At 47.1% G+C, this 17063-nt stretch overlaps 1 protein-coding gene across 4 annotated transcripts in view; it reads left to right on the forward strand.

The window, feature by feature from the left end:
* The window catches only part of HNF1B (HNF1 homeobox B), a 54134-nt gene that overhangs the window by 20792 nt on the left and 16279 nt on the right, over positions 1-17063 (forward strand). For all 4 annotated transcript variants that reach the window (XM_057715250.1, XM_057715248.1, XM_057715249.1 and 1 more), the window contains exons 5-6: positions 11325-11485; positions 16768-16900. In XM_057715250.1, coding sequence (XP_057571233.1) covers positions 11325-11485; positions 16768-16900 — 294 coding nt within the window. The remainder of the gene's footprint in view (positions 1-11324; positions 11486-16767; positions 16901-17063) is intronic.

Genomic DNA, 17063 nt, shown 5'->3' on the forward strand with positions numbered 1-17063 from the left:
ACAATAAACAGATTTATAATGGGTATAAACGAGACACCTATAACTGCTGGAGGTTAACACTTTCAGGGCCTTTGAGTGGCAGCCTGCCTGCCCAGGCCTTCTTGGCCCTGCCTGCTACAGGATGCCTCTTCCCAGTCGGCACCTATTGGATCGGGCTGGCAGTGAGGCCCAGTGAGTCCTTGCTCAGCAAGGATGGAAAACCTCTGGACAGCATCTCCCATTTGTAGAACATCAGTTTGCACCGTGAGCACAAAATAGGTACTTAATTTATCTCAAGATGGAAGAAGAAATGAGCCTTCTCCTCCTTCTTCTTGAGAATCCCACTGTCAGGTGGAGTGTAGGGTTTGCATCCCTGCTTGTCAAAGGCAAAGAAACAATCCAAGTGAGTCTTATTCTCACCATAAAGAAGAGAGTCCCTGGAGTCTCTAAAAATCCAGCTCCCTATGGCGCTTTTTTTTGTTGTTGTTGTCTTTTTTCACCACTGAGTCTCTAGCCCAAAGCCCCATGTCTGGCATGTGGTAGACCTTCCATATAGTTGTGGACTAACAATATTTCTTTCAGAGGGCTTCCTGTCCAAAAGCTTTATAAGCTTAAATCCCCTGCTTTATAAGTGTGTTATTCATTTTCAAGCTGAGCATGGAATGTTTCGTTCTACAAAACATATGTACATATTATTATGTAAAGCATATTCTCCCCTTTCTAGAAACAAGGTCATTCAGCTCCACCTCCATGCATACTGCTTCACTAAAGCACACAGTCCACCAAAAAAATCCTTCGACGTTAAACACTACCAGTAAGTTTTCAAAGAACATGTTATTATTTTCTCCCTTATGTTCTACAATTTTGCTTCTCCTAGTTTAGTGTATTAGTTTAGATTACTAGCTCAGTTCAGTCCTACTAGATTACTTCCTTTTTTTCAAAAAAATTTTATTGGAGTAGAGTTGATTTACAATGTTGTGTTAGTTTCAGGTGTACAGCAAAGTGCATCAGTTATATATACACATATGTCCACTGTTTCTTAGATTATTTTCCCATATAGGCCCTTACAGAGTAATGAGTACAGTTCCCTGTGCTATCCAGTAGGTCCTTATTAGTTATCTATTCTGTGTATACGTCAATCCCAATCTCCCAATTTATTCCTCTCCTCCCCGCCTTCCCCCCCGGGGACCATAAATTTGTTTTCTACGTCTGTACTTCTATCTCTGTTTTGTAGAGAAGTTCATTTGTACCCTTTTTTTTTTTTGGATTCCACATATAAGCGGTATCATATGACATTTGTCTTTCTCTGTCTAATTTACTTCCCTCGAGATTACTTCCTTTGTATAATCTCTTACCAGCATCCCTTGGGCAAGAAAAGAGCAAGAATTACTCTTCCTGAGTTTCCTATTGAGCCACTGAGGTCTAAAAAAGGGGATTGAACTTATTGCAGATTAGTCATTTCGAGAGACGGGAAGGAAACCGCCCAGCTCTAGGCTGCCACCGGGTCTCTGGGGGTGCTCCCTGAGCACGTTACTGGTGCCCCTGGTCAATGGAAGCCAGTGCTCATCCGCCTCCTGAGGCGTGAGTGCCCGGCACCTGCTGCTCCCTGGGACCAGCGTCCGTGAGCCTGCCAGGTGCTCAGTGGCCATCCGCTGTGATGATGGTCGTGACGATGGTGGCGACCACGATGCTAGAGCTGCCCTCCGTGGTGGCCATGAAGGGGCTGGGCTCTGGCCGGGCAAGCTCCCGTGACGGGGCGGCTCTGGCACTTGCCAGGCCTGCAAGGATCTTCTCCTGGGTATCACTGCCCAGTAGGGGCCTGTGTATGAATAGGTCGCAGTGGAAAACCCCTCTCTTCTAAGGCAATTTTATTAGCCCTTCGGTCACAATACAGATGTCTGTTTATGGGACCTCACTTTTATGTGGACACCCAGTGGCTCAGTCTGCGGATGACTTTATAGCCTTTCCTGTTCCCCCAGGCCCACTACGAGCATCATCATTCCCCGCCAGCCAAGCCGAGGGGCCTTTGTTGCAGCCGCATTACCCCTGCCCGCAAAGGCAGCCTCTCAGAAAAGACACCCCAGGAGCCAGACTGCGGCAGGGCTCTGTCTGCCCCCGCAGCCTTTAGGCCTAACGACGTCCATCATTAACCCGTCTTAGTTTTACCCGCGATTCCTTTGGAGAAAAAGGTATTTGAGTTACTCAGGCTGCCACAGGGAATCCCCAGTAATTGATCCTCCTGACCCCCAAATTAACCCGAGGGGCCTAAAACTGGGTTCTAACTTGGCAAGTCTAAATTTGGGGTTTCCACCAGCAGCCCGAATCCTTCAGAAATGGTCAGCCCGTCAGGATGCATGGGTATATGCTCAGGCCTCAAGAAGCAGAGAATGGGTAGGTTCCCTGCAGGCATCCCATTGGCCCTTTGCACTCGGGAGAAAGCACCGTCCAAGGTCTCCGATGGGGAAAGGAAGAGCTGCTACAGCACACTCACTCCTCTGCACCCCCAACCTTGTCCCTCCCAACAGGAAGTTGCTGAAATGCATCAATGCTCTCTCTTCACTTTGATTATATTTTAATCTCTTTTTCTCCTCTCTCCTTGTCTCTTACTCCTCCTTCTTTCTTCCTCCTTAAAAATACATGCCTCCTGTCAACCTCAGAAAACCCAGGAGATTTAGAGAATAAATTATACCATCGTCACTTCTCCACTGCTCGGTCAGAGTTGAAGTACAGGTCATTCGTTCATCACGTGCTCTTATTGAGGGCAACGCATAGTCTGTGCAAGGTGCTGAGGAAGGAGATCCTGGAGAAGACAGACAAGGTCCTGCCCTCACTGGGCTTACAGTCCAGTGAGAGATGCAGCCAAGAAACAAGAAAACAGACGAAATCATTTCAAACTATTAGTGCCTCACGATGGGAGGCTCAGCACATCCGGAGTCAATGTGGAGAAGAGGGAGAGGGGCCAGCTTTGGAATACTGGGAGACCCTTAACAAGAGGTAGTGAAAATGACTTCTTCCTCTTTGAACCTCAGTGTTGCACTCTGTCAAATGGGCATCTGGGACATGCTGAGAAGCAGACTGTGTAAAACACTTACAGATGTGAGGACCTGTCAGGTTCTTGAGGGTAGGCTGAATTTCTTTCACCTGCAGCAGTGTCTCCAGGCTGAAGTGTTCATTGCACACCCTCTCTTGTTTGCCTGCAGAAACCGGCTCTCTGCTAAGCAGCAGGTGTGGTAGCCGAGGTGGGCTTTGTGGGAAGGACAGGCAGAGCTCCTGCTGCCCTTTCTAGCTCCCCCCGTGTGCCATTTTCTCAGGTGCACTTTTGCTTCTGTTCTCAGCCAAGATGCTTTTGATGGAAGCCTTGTTCTTTTCTTGGTTACATTTGCTTTGATTTTTATAAGAAAACCAGTTTGTGGGCTTCCCTTAAGTATCACTCAACTTTTACTCCTTGAGTTCAAGAATGTTTACCATCCCTGCAGGCCTGTCTGTGTTTCTCCTCTTATGAATTGGGCTCCTAACTAAGCCACCTCAGGTAGAAAGAGATCTGGAATTGAAACCAGCCCTGTGTTTAAATTGCTTTCATCTTGCCTCAGATTTTTCCTCCCCGGCTTTCAGATTTTTAATCTCCTCAACTCTTGGCAAACATTCATCTTTACCCTCGGAGAGAAGGAAATATTAGTAAGAACGGGCAACAGCCCTGCGTGACCGACGAGGAAACTGAGGCAGCAATGCCAGCTTATTTGAGAGCTTTCATTTTTGGAGTTCTCAGTTTCAAGCTGGGGGAAGTGGTACACATTCTTTTATCCTAAATGAGTATCTTTGAAGTTCACCAGACTGAATCATCTGTGTCTCTGCCTCTCTCTTCAAGAAAGTGATTCCTTTTCGGGGGAAGGGGGAGTGGGTTTATAAAGGTATAGTTCTGGACCCCTCAAGACGGGCCTCATTTCTCCTGGTCCCCCGACCCCTAACCTTATGTTTTGGCTTCATAAGAAAGACAGTTCTGCTTACTTATAATTGATGGACACGGTTGTTTCCTTTTTGGAAGAGCTTTCTCCTCTGCACGCTCCCGCCTTTCTGATTTTAAATTCCCAGTTTCCAGACCCAACAGGGCTGGGCTACGCTCTGCGTGAGGTTAGGAACACAGGGGAAGAATGTGTGTGACAGAGCCCCGGCCGGTTGAGTAATGTTTACTCTGTTGGTGGCTGGGACGCTCACTGGAGCTGGCAGAGCTCCACCAGCCAGAGGAACATTCCTGCATTATCAGGGATGGGAGATTGGCTTTGAAATGTCAAGGGTGAAAGGCATCCCACCCGATTCTGGGTGCAGCTTACAGATCCCAGGGAAAGGGACCCCCAGGTTTCAGGGTCAAAGGCCACGTGGGGTCAAGCTGAGCCTCCCACTGCTCAGGAGACCCCATCTCCCTCTTTGCTTCTTTCTAAAAGAGCAACTCTGGTTGTGCTTTCTGGGCTGATGCTGCTCTTCTGTTTGCCCAGCATTTTCTTTCTCAGGAAAACCCAGTGCTTCTCTCACCTTATTTTATTCATTTGTTATTCTGGCTTCTGAGGAAGGGACATCTGTATGCCCATTTTATAGACAAAAAAGCCAAGGCCTAGAAGTTGACTGGCCCAGAATCATCAGAGAGTCAAAGCAGAGAGAGAGAGAGAGTTTAAAGTGGCTGGATGCTGGTGCCCAGCTGATTTCCGGAGTTGTGGAATTGGGGTCTCAGCTGTTTTTTTGGGTGGTTTATTTATTTATTTTTTTTGGCTACGCCACATGGCTTGTGGGATTTTTGCTCCCCAGCCAGGGACTGAACCCAGGCCATGGCAGTGAACGCACCAAGTCCTAACCACTGGACTGCTGGGGAACTTCCTCAGTTGGTTTTTTTTTTTTTTAAAAGGAAAGGTTGCTGCAGTCTGGGATCTCATTTTTTTAATTAATTAATTTATTTATTTATTTTATTGGCTGTGTTGGGTCTTTTTTTTTTTTTTGCTGTGCACAGGCTTTCTTTTTAGTTGAGGTGAGTGGGGCTACTCTTTGCTGTGGTGCGCGGGCTCCTCATTGCCGTGGCTTCTCTTGTTGCAGAGCACAGGCTCTAGGCCCATGGGCTTCAGTAGTTGCAGCACGTGGGCTCAATAGTTTTGGCTCACAGGTTCTAAAGCGCAGGCACAGTAGTTGTGGCGCACGGGCTTAGTTGCTCCGCAGCATGTGGGATCTTCCTGGAGCAGGGATTGAACCTGTGTCCCCTGCATTGGCAGGAGGATTCTCAACCACTGTGCCACCTAGGAAGCCCCTCAGCTGGTTTTTGTAAACCATTTATTTTTATTTTTTTATAAACTTTATTTATTTATTTATTTATTATCTGTGTTGGGTCTTCGTTGCTACACATGGGCTTTCTCTAGTTGTGGAGAGCAGGGGCTACTCTTTGTTGCAGTGCGTGGGATTCTCATTGCGGTGGTTTCTCTTGTTGTGGAGCATGGGCTCTAGACTTGCAGGCTTCAGTAGTTGTGGCACATGGGCTCAGTAGTTGTGGCTCACGGGCTCTAGAGCACAGGCTCAGTAGTTGTGGCACACGGGCTTAGTTGCTCCGTGGGATGTGGGGTCTTCTCGGACCAGGGCTCCAACTCATGTCCCCTGCATTGGCAGGAGGATTCTTAACCACTGTACCACCAGGGAAGCCCATAAACCATTTTTTTAAATTAAAGTATAGTTAATTTACAATGTTGTGTTAGTTTCAGGTGTACAGTTATACATATATATTCTTTTTCAGATTCTTTTCCCTTATAGGTTATTACAAAATATTAAATATAATTTCCTGTACGATACAATAGGTCCTTGTGGTTTATCTCTTTTATATATAGTAGTGTGTATATGTTAATCCCAAACTCCTAAGCTGTTTTTTGAAGCTCATAGAGGGCTGGATTAGATACCCGGGGCTCTATGGGGTAGTTCTAAGCCCCTGAAGCACAGGTTTAGGGAAAGTTTTTGTGGTTAATTACACCCTGGGCAGCTCCTCTCCAGGGTCCTCCTGGGAGGCAGTTGCGTCCACTTTTGAACGCGGGGGCATAGTCAGTCCTACAGAACCCGACATACCCATCATAAAAACCACCATGCTTTGCAAGGTCACACAATAAAAACCACAGGGCTTGTGGGAAAAAATGAGGTTAAGGGCAGAATACTCAAAAACTTCATCAGTGACACCTTTTAAAAAAGATAAGAATCTAATAAAAATATTAGCAGTTTTACACCTGTTAAATGCTGAGGAAATACATAAACTCTGTACAACAGTAAATATGGCACTTTCCTTGAGAAAGTCCTAAAGTTTGCCCATTGAAGTGGGCATCAGAAGGGTTGCAGCTGCTGAGCTATTCTGAGGTGGGGGACCAACGTGGCTTACGGCGCATGCAGTGAACTGATGGTAGCTATTAGATGTTTGAAGGGTGTGAGTTTGCGTGTGTGTGTGTGTGTGCATTTAGTGTATTCCTATGTAAATGAATAAACAAATTCCTACTGTATGGCACAGGGAACTATATTCAGTATCCTGGGATAAACCATAATGGAAAAGAATATAAAAAAGAATGTATGTATGTGTATAACTGAGTCACTTTGCTGTACAGCAGAAATTAACAGAACATCATAAATCAACTATATACTTCAATTAAAGAGAAAAGAATCTGAAAAATATATATGTATAACCTAATCAGTTTGCTGCACACCAGAAACTACCACAACACTGTAAATCAACTATACTTCAATTTTTTTAAACTAAAAAAAGAAAAAAGAAAACCAATTGTCGTGTATGCCTCTGTGGCTCCATTCAACTGGGTGCAGATTTCTGAATCCTTCAAATATGAAACTCCTATTGCACTCAAGTTATTCCCTAACATATCAGTAGAATTGGAACCCATCCACAATTTTAATGCAAATATTACCGCAGAACTGACTGTACTTTCTCCTTTTGCCAGAAGGGATGCTCCCTTGTTCTGGGGCAAGGATACTCAAAGCACCTGAGGTCCTATTCCCTCACTCAATGAATATCCACACAACAGTGCCTCTGCTAAGTGCTGAGGATGCGCTGATTGGTAACAAGCTATCTCTTTCAGAGGGAGAGAGAAGAAAACATATCAGAGCATTTTAGTGCAGGGTGACCAGCTCCTGCTGTAAGTCTCTACTGTGTGTAAAATACAAAGGACGGAGCAGATAACTACCAGGATGAATCAAGGAGAGCTTCACAGAAGAGGTGACATTTAGCCCGCTTAAAGGATGGGACATGGAGAAGAAGGGAAGAGCTTTCCAGGCATAAGGAACGGTGTGAGCAAAGGCACAGAGGCAGGAGATGGTGGGGTCTGGGCGAGGAGTGGCAGGGCTCTGACATGGCTGTGTGGGATGTGGTGACAGATGATACCAGTAAGGCAGACTGGAGTCATGATGGCTCAATTCTGCCAGCCTCAGGTGCTGGGGCTTTTCCAGACGGCAGTCAGGAGGAGCAGCGTTAGGTTTCCAAACAGGGCAGTGACCTGGTGCAATTTTGTTCTAGAAAGAAATCCCAACCTGCAGCAGTGTGAAGGCTGCCCTGCAGATGGTACAGAAAGGCAGGGTATGGAGAGGCTAGCTTCCATCATGTTTTGTCACTTCTGACCAGTCATATCAGATAGAAACCAAATGATTTGTCTCTGTCCCACATGCTGTCAGAAGTTAAACAGCATCATCACCCATGATGCTGAGGACTGGGAACAGGTGAGAGTAGAAACCTCCTTACCAGGCCTCGGGATGTCTCTAGATACCAGCCTTCTGCTGTTGGACACACCTGCTGTGGTTCTTAGGGCCGGTGATAGGGATGTGGCCAATTAGTGACTTGAGCCAGGAAGTGAGTGGAAAGTACATGGCCACCTTCTGGCCTTGTCATTTCTCCTCTGGGGCCTCTGTGGCTATTAGCCTGGCATCTTCAGTCAGTCACTATTAAGCCAGAGCTCTCATCATATGTTCATTTGCAGAGCCTGGGATGGTGAAAGGAGAAGGGAAGATGCCATTCCACTTCTTAAGGGCTCCCTGCCACAGTGCCTGGCACAGGATAGGTGCCCAATGAAGTTTTCCCAAAACTTTAGCCTTCCTAAAAACGTCTTTTAGACAAAGGCAGTCCCCAGATAGGAGGAACAGATGTGTCTTGAGCAGCTGTTATGTGCCAAGCATGATCTGGGTAATTTCACGCCCATTAACTCATCCAGTCTTTCCCCCAGTGACCGAAGGGATAGAAATCGTTAACAATAAAGAACCCGAAGCTCCGGGAGGTTAAGTAATTCCCCCAAGATCACACAGCTATTATGTGGTAGAGCCAGGATTTAAACCCAGGTCACCTGGCACCAGAGCCTATTCTCCTTTGGTTCTCCTTTCAAGCGCTCTTCTGAGTTTGTGAAATACACAAGGACTGGGCCTCTCCTTCCTCTAATAAGAACACTGATCTCTGGTCTCGCTGTCAGAGACCTTGCGATACACCCTCCACCTCCGCACCCCCTTTTAAGGGGGCTGGCTGATCACAGCCACCCTCTTAGGAGTCTGAGGGATTACCAGATTGCTGGTGCGAAGAGCGTCACTGGGAAAAGTGACAGGTGCATCTGGAGCGGCCTGGTGCCCAGCTCCCCACCACACTCTGCAGGAATAACAGCCCCCTCCCCACAGCAGGCAGGCCTCTGGCTGACCTGAGGGAGCTGGAGCTCACCCAATACCCTGATGGCAGAGCAGAGGTCGAAACTGGGGTCCTCTAGTCCCCATCCAGACGCTCTCTCTTAACCAGAGGTCCTTAAAGCAAGGTGCAGAGGTCTAGGCTCATCTGTCTTTGCAGAGAGCAGCTCCACAATTATATTTCTCGTATAATGAAGTTCTGCTGGGGGAGAAAACAAGGTTTGCAAAGCACAGCAGCCTTGGGCTCTGCTGCCGGGACTCTAACAAATGGCTCTTGCCTCCCTCCTGCCAGGCTCCCTTGTAAAGAAGGCCTTTGTTTCCTTCGGATATCTTTGGTTAATTATTTTTAAATAAATAATTATGTAGCCTGGGGTAGGGGAGAAGTCTCCCCGCGACCCATATTTGATCATCAGAGGACTGGCCCTCTTCCTTCAGCCAAATTAAATAGGCGAAAATGAGCGTCTGTTTGACTTGAGACCGAATCGATGATGGGGACAAGCTGGGAGGTGAAAACACACCTGACTCCCAGCGTTATCACCGCTCTCTCAGGAGCAGAGCATCCTGGGGAGGTAAATAGCTGGTCAGGGAGTCAGAGGAAGCAGGAGAAAAACAGGGTGAAGTCCAGTTTCTCCAAAAGGAAAGAACAGGAGGGCAGGGGCCAGGCCTCCCTCCCAAGTGGCTTCCAGGACAAAGCATCAGTGGCTGCAGCAGAGTTGGATTCTTTGGAAATGATGCTCCATGGGAAGGTAATTCCATTCAGTGCTTAGAATCTGCCATTCATTGTCCAGAACCGTAGAGCCTTAGGGCAAATATCTTGGGGTCCATCCCTACACCAGCGCCCTTCCTACAGCATCCTTAGCTATGGTTGCCATTTATTTGGCATCCTGCTGAGAGCTTTATAGCTTTATAGATGTTATCTCTAATCCAAACTAGCCCTATGTAAGAATCCTGCTGAGAATCCAGTGGCAAATATGAGTGGAGAAAAAGGACTTAATTTAACCCATGGGGATAGAGGAGAGGGTGGTAAAGAGGAGACCTAGGGGGCTGCAGATAGGTGCAGACGAAGACAGGACTGGGCGGGGGGTGTTGGTTTGGAGACGTGGACGTCTTTCTTCCTCTTAACTTCATGGTTCCTGTTCCCCCCAAAATATAGTGCTCCAAACCTATAACTACCAAATTCCAGTGCTGTCCCACTGCCCACATCACCCCCACCAGCAGCCCCTTGAATCAAAGGATGGGAAAACAACCAATAGAAGAAGCCCATAGGGCGCATGTCAAAACACTTCATAGTCAAACAAGTTGCTCTTGAAGGTTAGAACCCTGCCCTAGCATGTGTTTGTTTTCTCCCCAGCCTTCTTAAGCTCTAGGTCATATCAGCCTTGGGGAACGTCCTTCAGACAATCTAAGGAAAACTGTCTTGGGTCTCCTCTTGGCAAGATTCATCTTGGTGAATTAGAGGCTGCTAGTTACGGCAGCTTGCCTGGCTCCCAGGGGGACTTTTGTAGCCTCCTTGAGCAGGTGGGACTCCAGTAAGGGCAGGAGGCAGGGCAGGGGGCAAGCAGACCAACAGAACTTGGATACTTGATACAGTGATGTTCCATCTTGGGGAACTGGGCAAAAAGAAAAATGAAGACGTTGGCTCTCCTCTCCAAATAATTCCTTGCCTAAGGCATTTGGTCTCCGGCCCTTGCAGGTAGGAACAGGGTGCCCCAAACCTTTTTGTCAAATACAAAGCAAAAAACAAGAACAGCCTAAGCTTTGAGCTTAGGGTGAGATGCCCCAGCTACCTCCAGCTTTGTCTTTGGCTTTTCATGGGCACATCAAGCAGGACTTTGTGCCCACTGGGCCCGGGTTCTCTTCCCCCTTCAGCTTCAGGGAGGGTCAGAGCAGTGAGGTCGTACACATGCGTGGCTCTGCCCTCCCTTGCAGACCAAACTGCAGGGCTTTCCTAGGCATCCACCTCCCACCTGTGTGCTGCCTGCCCCGCCCCCCCGGCAGACACGCCTTCCCCGGGCCCTGGAAGTCAGCCAAATAGGACCCCACCAAAGGAACGTGAGTACTGGAACCAAAGCCTCCTAGCTTCAGCCCCAGCCCCACCCTGCTCTGCCTGTGTCCCCCTGGCCTCTTGGGCTTGGCCAAGATGGCAGCGCACAGTCTGATGCCTTTCGCTGTGGCCCTTACAAGCGTTGCTGGGCCAGTGCCTCTCTGTAAAATCCGTCAGCTCATACTCTGAAGCCTTACATGGCTAAGCGATGCCAGGGGAACGTTTCTAGAAGGCACTTTGAAGAACAAAAGAAATACTCCAGCCAGAAAGAGAAGGCCCTACATCCTAAAAGAACTATGCGAAAGCAACAAGAAGCAGAATCTCTTCTTTCATTTGTTCGTTTGTTAGTTCATTCCTTTGGCAGATGTTTATTGAGTGGCTACAAAGGGAACATAGTGATGAACAACACAAAACAGATAAAAACAGCCTGCCCTCATGGAGCTTACACTCCAGAATTCAAGCAGAGGCCTTGCAACCTCTACCCCAGAGAAAGACAGCCAATATGTCTTGTGGGTAGACAGGCGAAAGAAGGCAGCTTTTTTCCCTGCCTGTCAGCCACCCTAGAAAACAAGTGTTCCCGGGTCAGGTGGCACTAATATTCACTATTGGGTTCTGCCTTGTTTTGCAGGAGTGCGCTACAGCCAGCAGGGAAACAATGAGGTCACTTCCTCCTCAACCATCAGTCACCATGGCAACAGCGCCATGGTGACTAGCCAGTCTGTTTTACAGCAAGTCTCTCCAGCCAGCCTGGACCCCGGCCACAATCTCCTCTCACCTGATGGTAAAATGGTGAGTACACCTGGGCCATTGTAGCTCTGAAGCTGATAAGATAAGAGGCAAAACAAACACAACTTCTCACAAGGCCTGCCTCAAACAATGAACCATTGTAGCCCCACAGGGCAAAATGGGGGCCGTCCAGAGCTGGAACGGAAAGGTAGAACCGGTGACCCAGCCTTTGGCCGGTGGAAGAGGTGTTCGGTTTGAACCCAGCCAATAAACCTGACAGAGCCCTGCTCTCCGTTTATTGATTGAATGCCTCATAAAGGAGCAAGCCGGGTGGGACACTGTTTGTTTTGGGGCTGCCAGTGACATGTGAGTTGATAAAATGTTCATTCATCCCCCAAACCCAGGGCCTCCAAAGTCAGGTTTTTAAACCCAGAGAGCACCTCGCTTTGAAACAAGCCCCCTCTTTCTCTTCACCACCCCCCTGTGCTGGCAAGGAGGGTAAGTCAGGACTGAGTGGATGGCGAGAGGTGGGGAAGCTTCTGGCCCACCGGGGTTTTGAAGGACATTGGACGGCAGTGAAGATCACAGCACAAGATGGCAGGTGGGGCGGGGCGGTGCTTACAGGGTGAGTGGGAAACACCGACTTTGAAGTTACAGTGACCTGGGTTCAAATCCCAGCTCTGGCACTTAATAGCTACGCGTAGCCTTGGGCAGGTTCTAGCTCTTTCTTTCTCATCTATAAAATGTAATAACACTAGGGTTGTTGACAGAACAAATGTGATAACACGAGAGGTACTCAGCTCGGTGTTTGAGACGGTAACTAGTCAATGAATGACAGCGTGGTTGTTGTTGGGTGAATGTCAGTATTTTTCTCCCTAAATGTCAGTATTTTTCTATACCCATAACTACAGCTCACCCCGAGATGTCAGTTGAGCGCCCCCCGGTGAGGAATAGACGAGTTGATGTTGAATTTTCAAGGTTCTAATCCCCAAGCAACACAAGTGCAGCAGGGGAGGGCGGCTTCCGAGAGAACGCAGGCATGACGACACTGGGAGAGTAGGATGTGGAAAACTTGATTCTTTGGGTCATGCTCTGTGTTTCAGGGGAGGGAGGAGCCACGGCTTCCTGGCTTCCAAGCTCAAGGTGAAGCTGTATGCCTTCCCTCAAGGTGTCTGACCCAGAGGCAGGTGGGGGCCTGAGTGGGGGGAGGGGGGAGGGAGCCGATGCCATTTGAGACCTTGATGAGTGTGTGTGTGCCGTGTGTGCAACACAGTGGTGAGTCACAGGTGACTGAGTCCCCAGCTCCCTGGAGGAAAAACAAAGTGTGATTTCTGAGAGGAGTGCCGGGCCCGGCCAACTCTAGTCTGGGGACTCGAGCTGATGGCGCCCTGGTTGTGGTCTCTGCAAAAGGAAACGAAAGATGCTCCTGTGGGAGGCATTTTGCAGCCCTCCTACCCACCTCTCATCCCTTAAGCTTCTTCTTTGGCTGCCTTGTGAGACCCAAATAAGTTAAAGGTTTGCCCAGACTTCCCTGGAGGAGGGGGCCTCGCGGGAGAGATCTTGGCTTCCCAGGGGAGGAAACCCCTCCAGGTCTCTCCTATTGCTGGAAGGTCCTTGAGGTTTCCCTGTGAGCCCTCCTGCCCTTCCTCCTAAGAAGCAAACTGCCTCACCCAGTCCAGGGCGCTCCAAAGGCAGTCGCAGGACATGCTTTTTTCTTCCTCTTCTGCTCGGCAGCGCCCTAATGGGCAGTATGTTATTGGATTGATGATTGACCAAGACAGCACACCTCAACGTTAGCAAACACCTGGAAGCTTGTTTGCAGGACCAGCTTTTCACTAGTTTCCAACACCCTGGCTCATATGTTATGTCACTATCGCTGGATGCCCAAATTCAAGAGTCTGTTTTTGGTTAATATGTTACAAGCCCATCACAGATCTTGGTCCACCAAAGACAGGAGCAGAATTTGGTTAAAAATAACACAGGCAAGGGAACCTGTGTGTCCAATTCTTGGGTTCTGTTCTTTATCAGCCATAGGATGGACGTTGCTTAACTTCAGTTTCCTCATCTGGAAAATGGGGGATAACAATGTCTGCCTCACCAGGGTGGTATGAGGACTGCCTATAATTCTGCTGTTTTGGTGGTAAGACCCATCCAGGGAACGACAGTTTCTGTGTGCTGACTTGCGGTAGGATGTGCATTTGAAATCTTCCCCCAGGGATTGGTTTTGGAAAGAATGGTGATGCATTTGAGCTTTCTTTTGCTCTAATTGGCCCCCACCCCATGCCCAAATGGCACATCCACAAAGAGCTGGCCAGGTTTCGGGTTGCAGTCTGTGCATGTTGAACCTTATGTTTTAGAAAAGCACATTCTGGATGCTTTCACAGTATCAACGCAGTAGAGCTTAATAGTGGAAAGCTCAGGGCAGGAGGCAGATCACCTGCTCTTCATGGCCACTGTACCACGTGGGCACATTTCTTAACTTCTCCAAACTTCCATTTCCTTGTCTGAGAAGGATGGATAACAGTACCAACCTCGGAGACTCTAGGTATGTAAAGCACATAGCAAAGGACTGCAAAAGGCAGCGTTGATACCATTCAAACTCTCCGGATTATTCTGTGAAGATCATGACTGATATTCTTCCCAGCTCCCTGGCTTCCATCAGTCCTGAAGGCAAATAGAAGATGATGGTTACATCTTATAGTTGCATCTTGGAACTTGACCAAGGTGCCCCCCCACCCAAATAGTAAGTGGATGAGATTTAAAGTCCAGCAAAACTGGGTTTGAACTCTGGCTTCATCGCTTACTTGTCAGGTGACACAGAGCTACTCTCTCAACTCTTCTGGGGCTCAGTTTCTTTCTTTTTTAAAAATTTTTATTGAAATATAGTTGATTTACAATGTTTCAGATGTATAGCAAAGTGATTCAGGTATACACATATATAAATATATATATATTTTACATTCTCTTCCACTATAAGTTATTACAAGATACTGAGAGAGGTTCAGTTTCTTATTTATTTTATTGGCTGTGTCGTGTCTTCATTGCTATGTGCTTGCTTTCTCTAGTTGCAGAGAGCAGGGGCTACTGTTCATTGTGGTGCATGAGCTTCTCATTGCGGTGGCTTCTCTTGTGGAGCACAGACTCTAGGCGTGTGGGCTTAGTAGCTGCAGCACATGGGCTCAATAGTTGTGGCTCAGGCTCTAGAGAGCAGGATCAGTAGTTGTGGCGCACGGGCTTAGCTGCTCCTCGGCATGTGGGATCTTCCTGGAGCAGGGATCGAACCCATGTCCCCTGCATTGGCAGGTGGATTCTTAACCACTGCGCCACCAGAGAAGCCCCTCAGTTTCTTAATCTCTACCACAGAGCAATAATCATAATGCCTTCCCAATCTGTGTCATTATCTATTAAGGACAACCAGTGAAAACACTTTACAAACACTAAAGCCATACACATTGAAATTGTTTTTACCATTGGTGCCCACGTTTCTCTTTCACCATTAAAACCAAACATTGAAATGGCAGAGATTACTGTCACCCCATTGACTTTCTCCAAAGGACCGCATTACTCAGGGGAAGTCTGAAGGCAGGTCACTGATTTCTTTCTTTCTTTCTTTCTTTTTTAATGACTCTGACATTTTGAAAAACAAGTCTGGCAAACAAGCTGGTTCTCTCTTGTTTGATGTGGTCAGAATTCCTTCTTGGTCACGTGACCCCTAACTCAAGTCTTGATGCTCATTTTAAAAACACAAACAATCCTGTTTGGGTTTTTTTTTTTTTTCCTTTCTTTCTTTTTCAAATTCACCTTGGAAGCTATGGAGTTGATCAGAAGGGCGGGCAGGAGATAACGTCTCCCCTGGGTGCTGGTGTGAGACCTGTAGTCTAAGGAGCTCTGGGTCACAAGGGAAGGAAGAAGGAAAGGGCGACTCAAACATCTGGTGTGTGTATCCCAACCCTAACCCACCTGTCAGCATTCCTCATGCCGTTAAGAATGTCTGGGTTAGTTCAGAGTGAGGGGGACAGTCCTTTCATAGTAATAATTTTAAAAATTATCTTAAAACTATATATGGTAAACTATCATGAATAAAAGTATATTGTATGTGTGTGTTTTGTGTGTGTGTGTATGTAAAACTGAAAGGTCCTTATAATTAATGGGGAAACATTGGAAGCATTTCTGATAACATAGAATCAAAGTAAGCACAGCTATGACATCTGTTACTGGTTAATACTATTCGGAAAGCTCTAACCAATGCAAGTAGATACATTAGCACTAGCAAGGAAGAGACCCAATTAGCATTATATGTTTGTGATGCCATTATACGTACACTTGGGAAAATGAAGAAAATCAATAAGGAAAAGATGCTGTTAGGAAAAAAAGAAAAGGATTCAATCCTTAATAAAAGGAGTCAGAGTGGCCTTGGACAAAAAAGCACACAAAACTCAGTAGCCTTCTCTTACTAATCTGTCATTAACATATAATGGTGAAACAGAGTAGGGGTACATGGGGCCAAGCGTTATTTAGTAGTTTTGTTGTTATAATAGTAGCTCCTCGCCAAAAAAAAAAAAAATTATTTTAAATGTATAGCAGAGATTTGAGGAAAGCAGAGAAGCCCAGTAATAACTGATCTCCCCCAGACAAACCTTAGTAATAATTGTGGGGGGAAAGCCCTCTATAAAAAGTGAAAACTTGAATTTTACAGTCAGACAGACTTGGGTTTGAATACCAGAGGTACCATTTACTAGTTGTTGGATCTCAGGCAACGTGCACATCTACTCTGAGCCTCAGTTTTTTCTTCCATGAAATGGGAACGGCAGAAGTATCTGCCGCATTGGTATAGTGAGGTTTGTGAGTTAATGCACGAGCAGTGCCTCCCAGAGCCTGTACTCAGTGAAAGTTTCCCTATGCTCCTGCCTGGGCCCTAATCTGCTGCACTAGGGAATCCCAGGGCATTTCTTCAGTTATTATCTTTAGCGATCACGTGTCTTTAGCACCAATAAAACAGAAGGCATAGAACAGAACAGAGGACACTTTCGACGTGAGCCAACGACAATCATATAATACACATGAGCTGAAGAATCTCTAAGGCAGGCTAGTAATTCAAAGGCAGTCAACAAAAGATGTACATGAGGGAAGGGATTATGGTCAATATTACTTACCTCTCTATCCTCTGTACCTAGAACAGCACCTATCCCTTACTTGATGCTTAATAATTGTTACTGAAGGAATGAATGCATGAATGCGCCAGTGGATTAGCTGTGCCAAGGAATTGCTAAGCCATGTCATTTTGGACACTGCTCTTTGCAACCCTGATTCTGCTCACGCTGCTCTTGTTTTTTTCTCTCCAGCAGATCTCAGTCTCAGGAGGAGGTCTGCCCCCGGTCAGCACCTTGACAAATATCCACAGCCTGTCCCACCACAATCCCCAGCAATCTCAAAACCTCATCATGACCCCCCTCTCTGGAGTCATGGCCATTGCACAAAGTAAGCTCTGTTCTCGGTCAGAAAACTTGGGGGCAGGGAAAAGCCGCATGGGATAAAAAAACAAACCAAAAACCAAATTGACTAAAGAAGATCGCCTTCAAACTCACCCACCACTTGCAGAGTTGATTCAACTCTTTTCCTTCCTTATCTCTCTCGTCAACAA

Source organism: Hippopotamus amphibius, chromosome 17 (genome assembly GCF_030028045.1).
Source record: "Hippopotamus amphibius kiboko isolate mHipAmp2 chromosome 17, mHipAmp2.hap2, whole genome shotgun sequence".
NCBI classification, from domain to species: Eukaryota; Metazoa; Chordata; class Mammalia; order Artiodactyla; family Hippopotamidae; genus Hippopotamus; species Hippopotamus amphibius.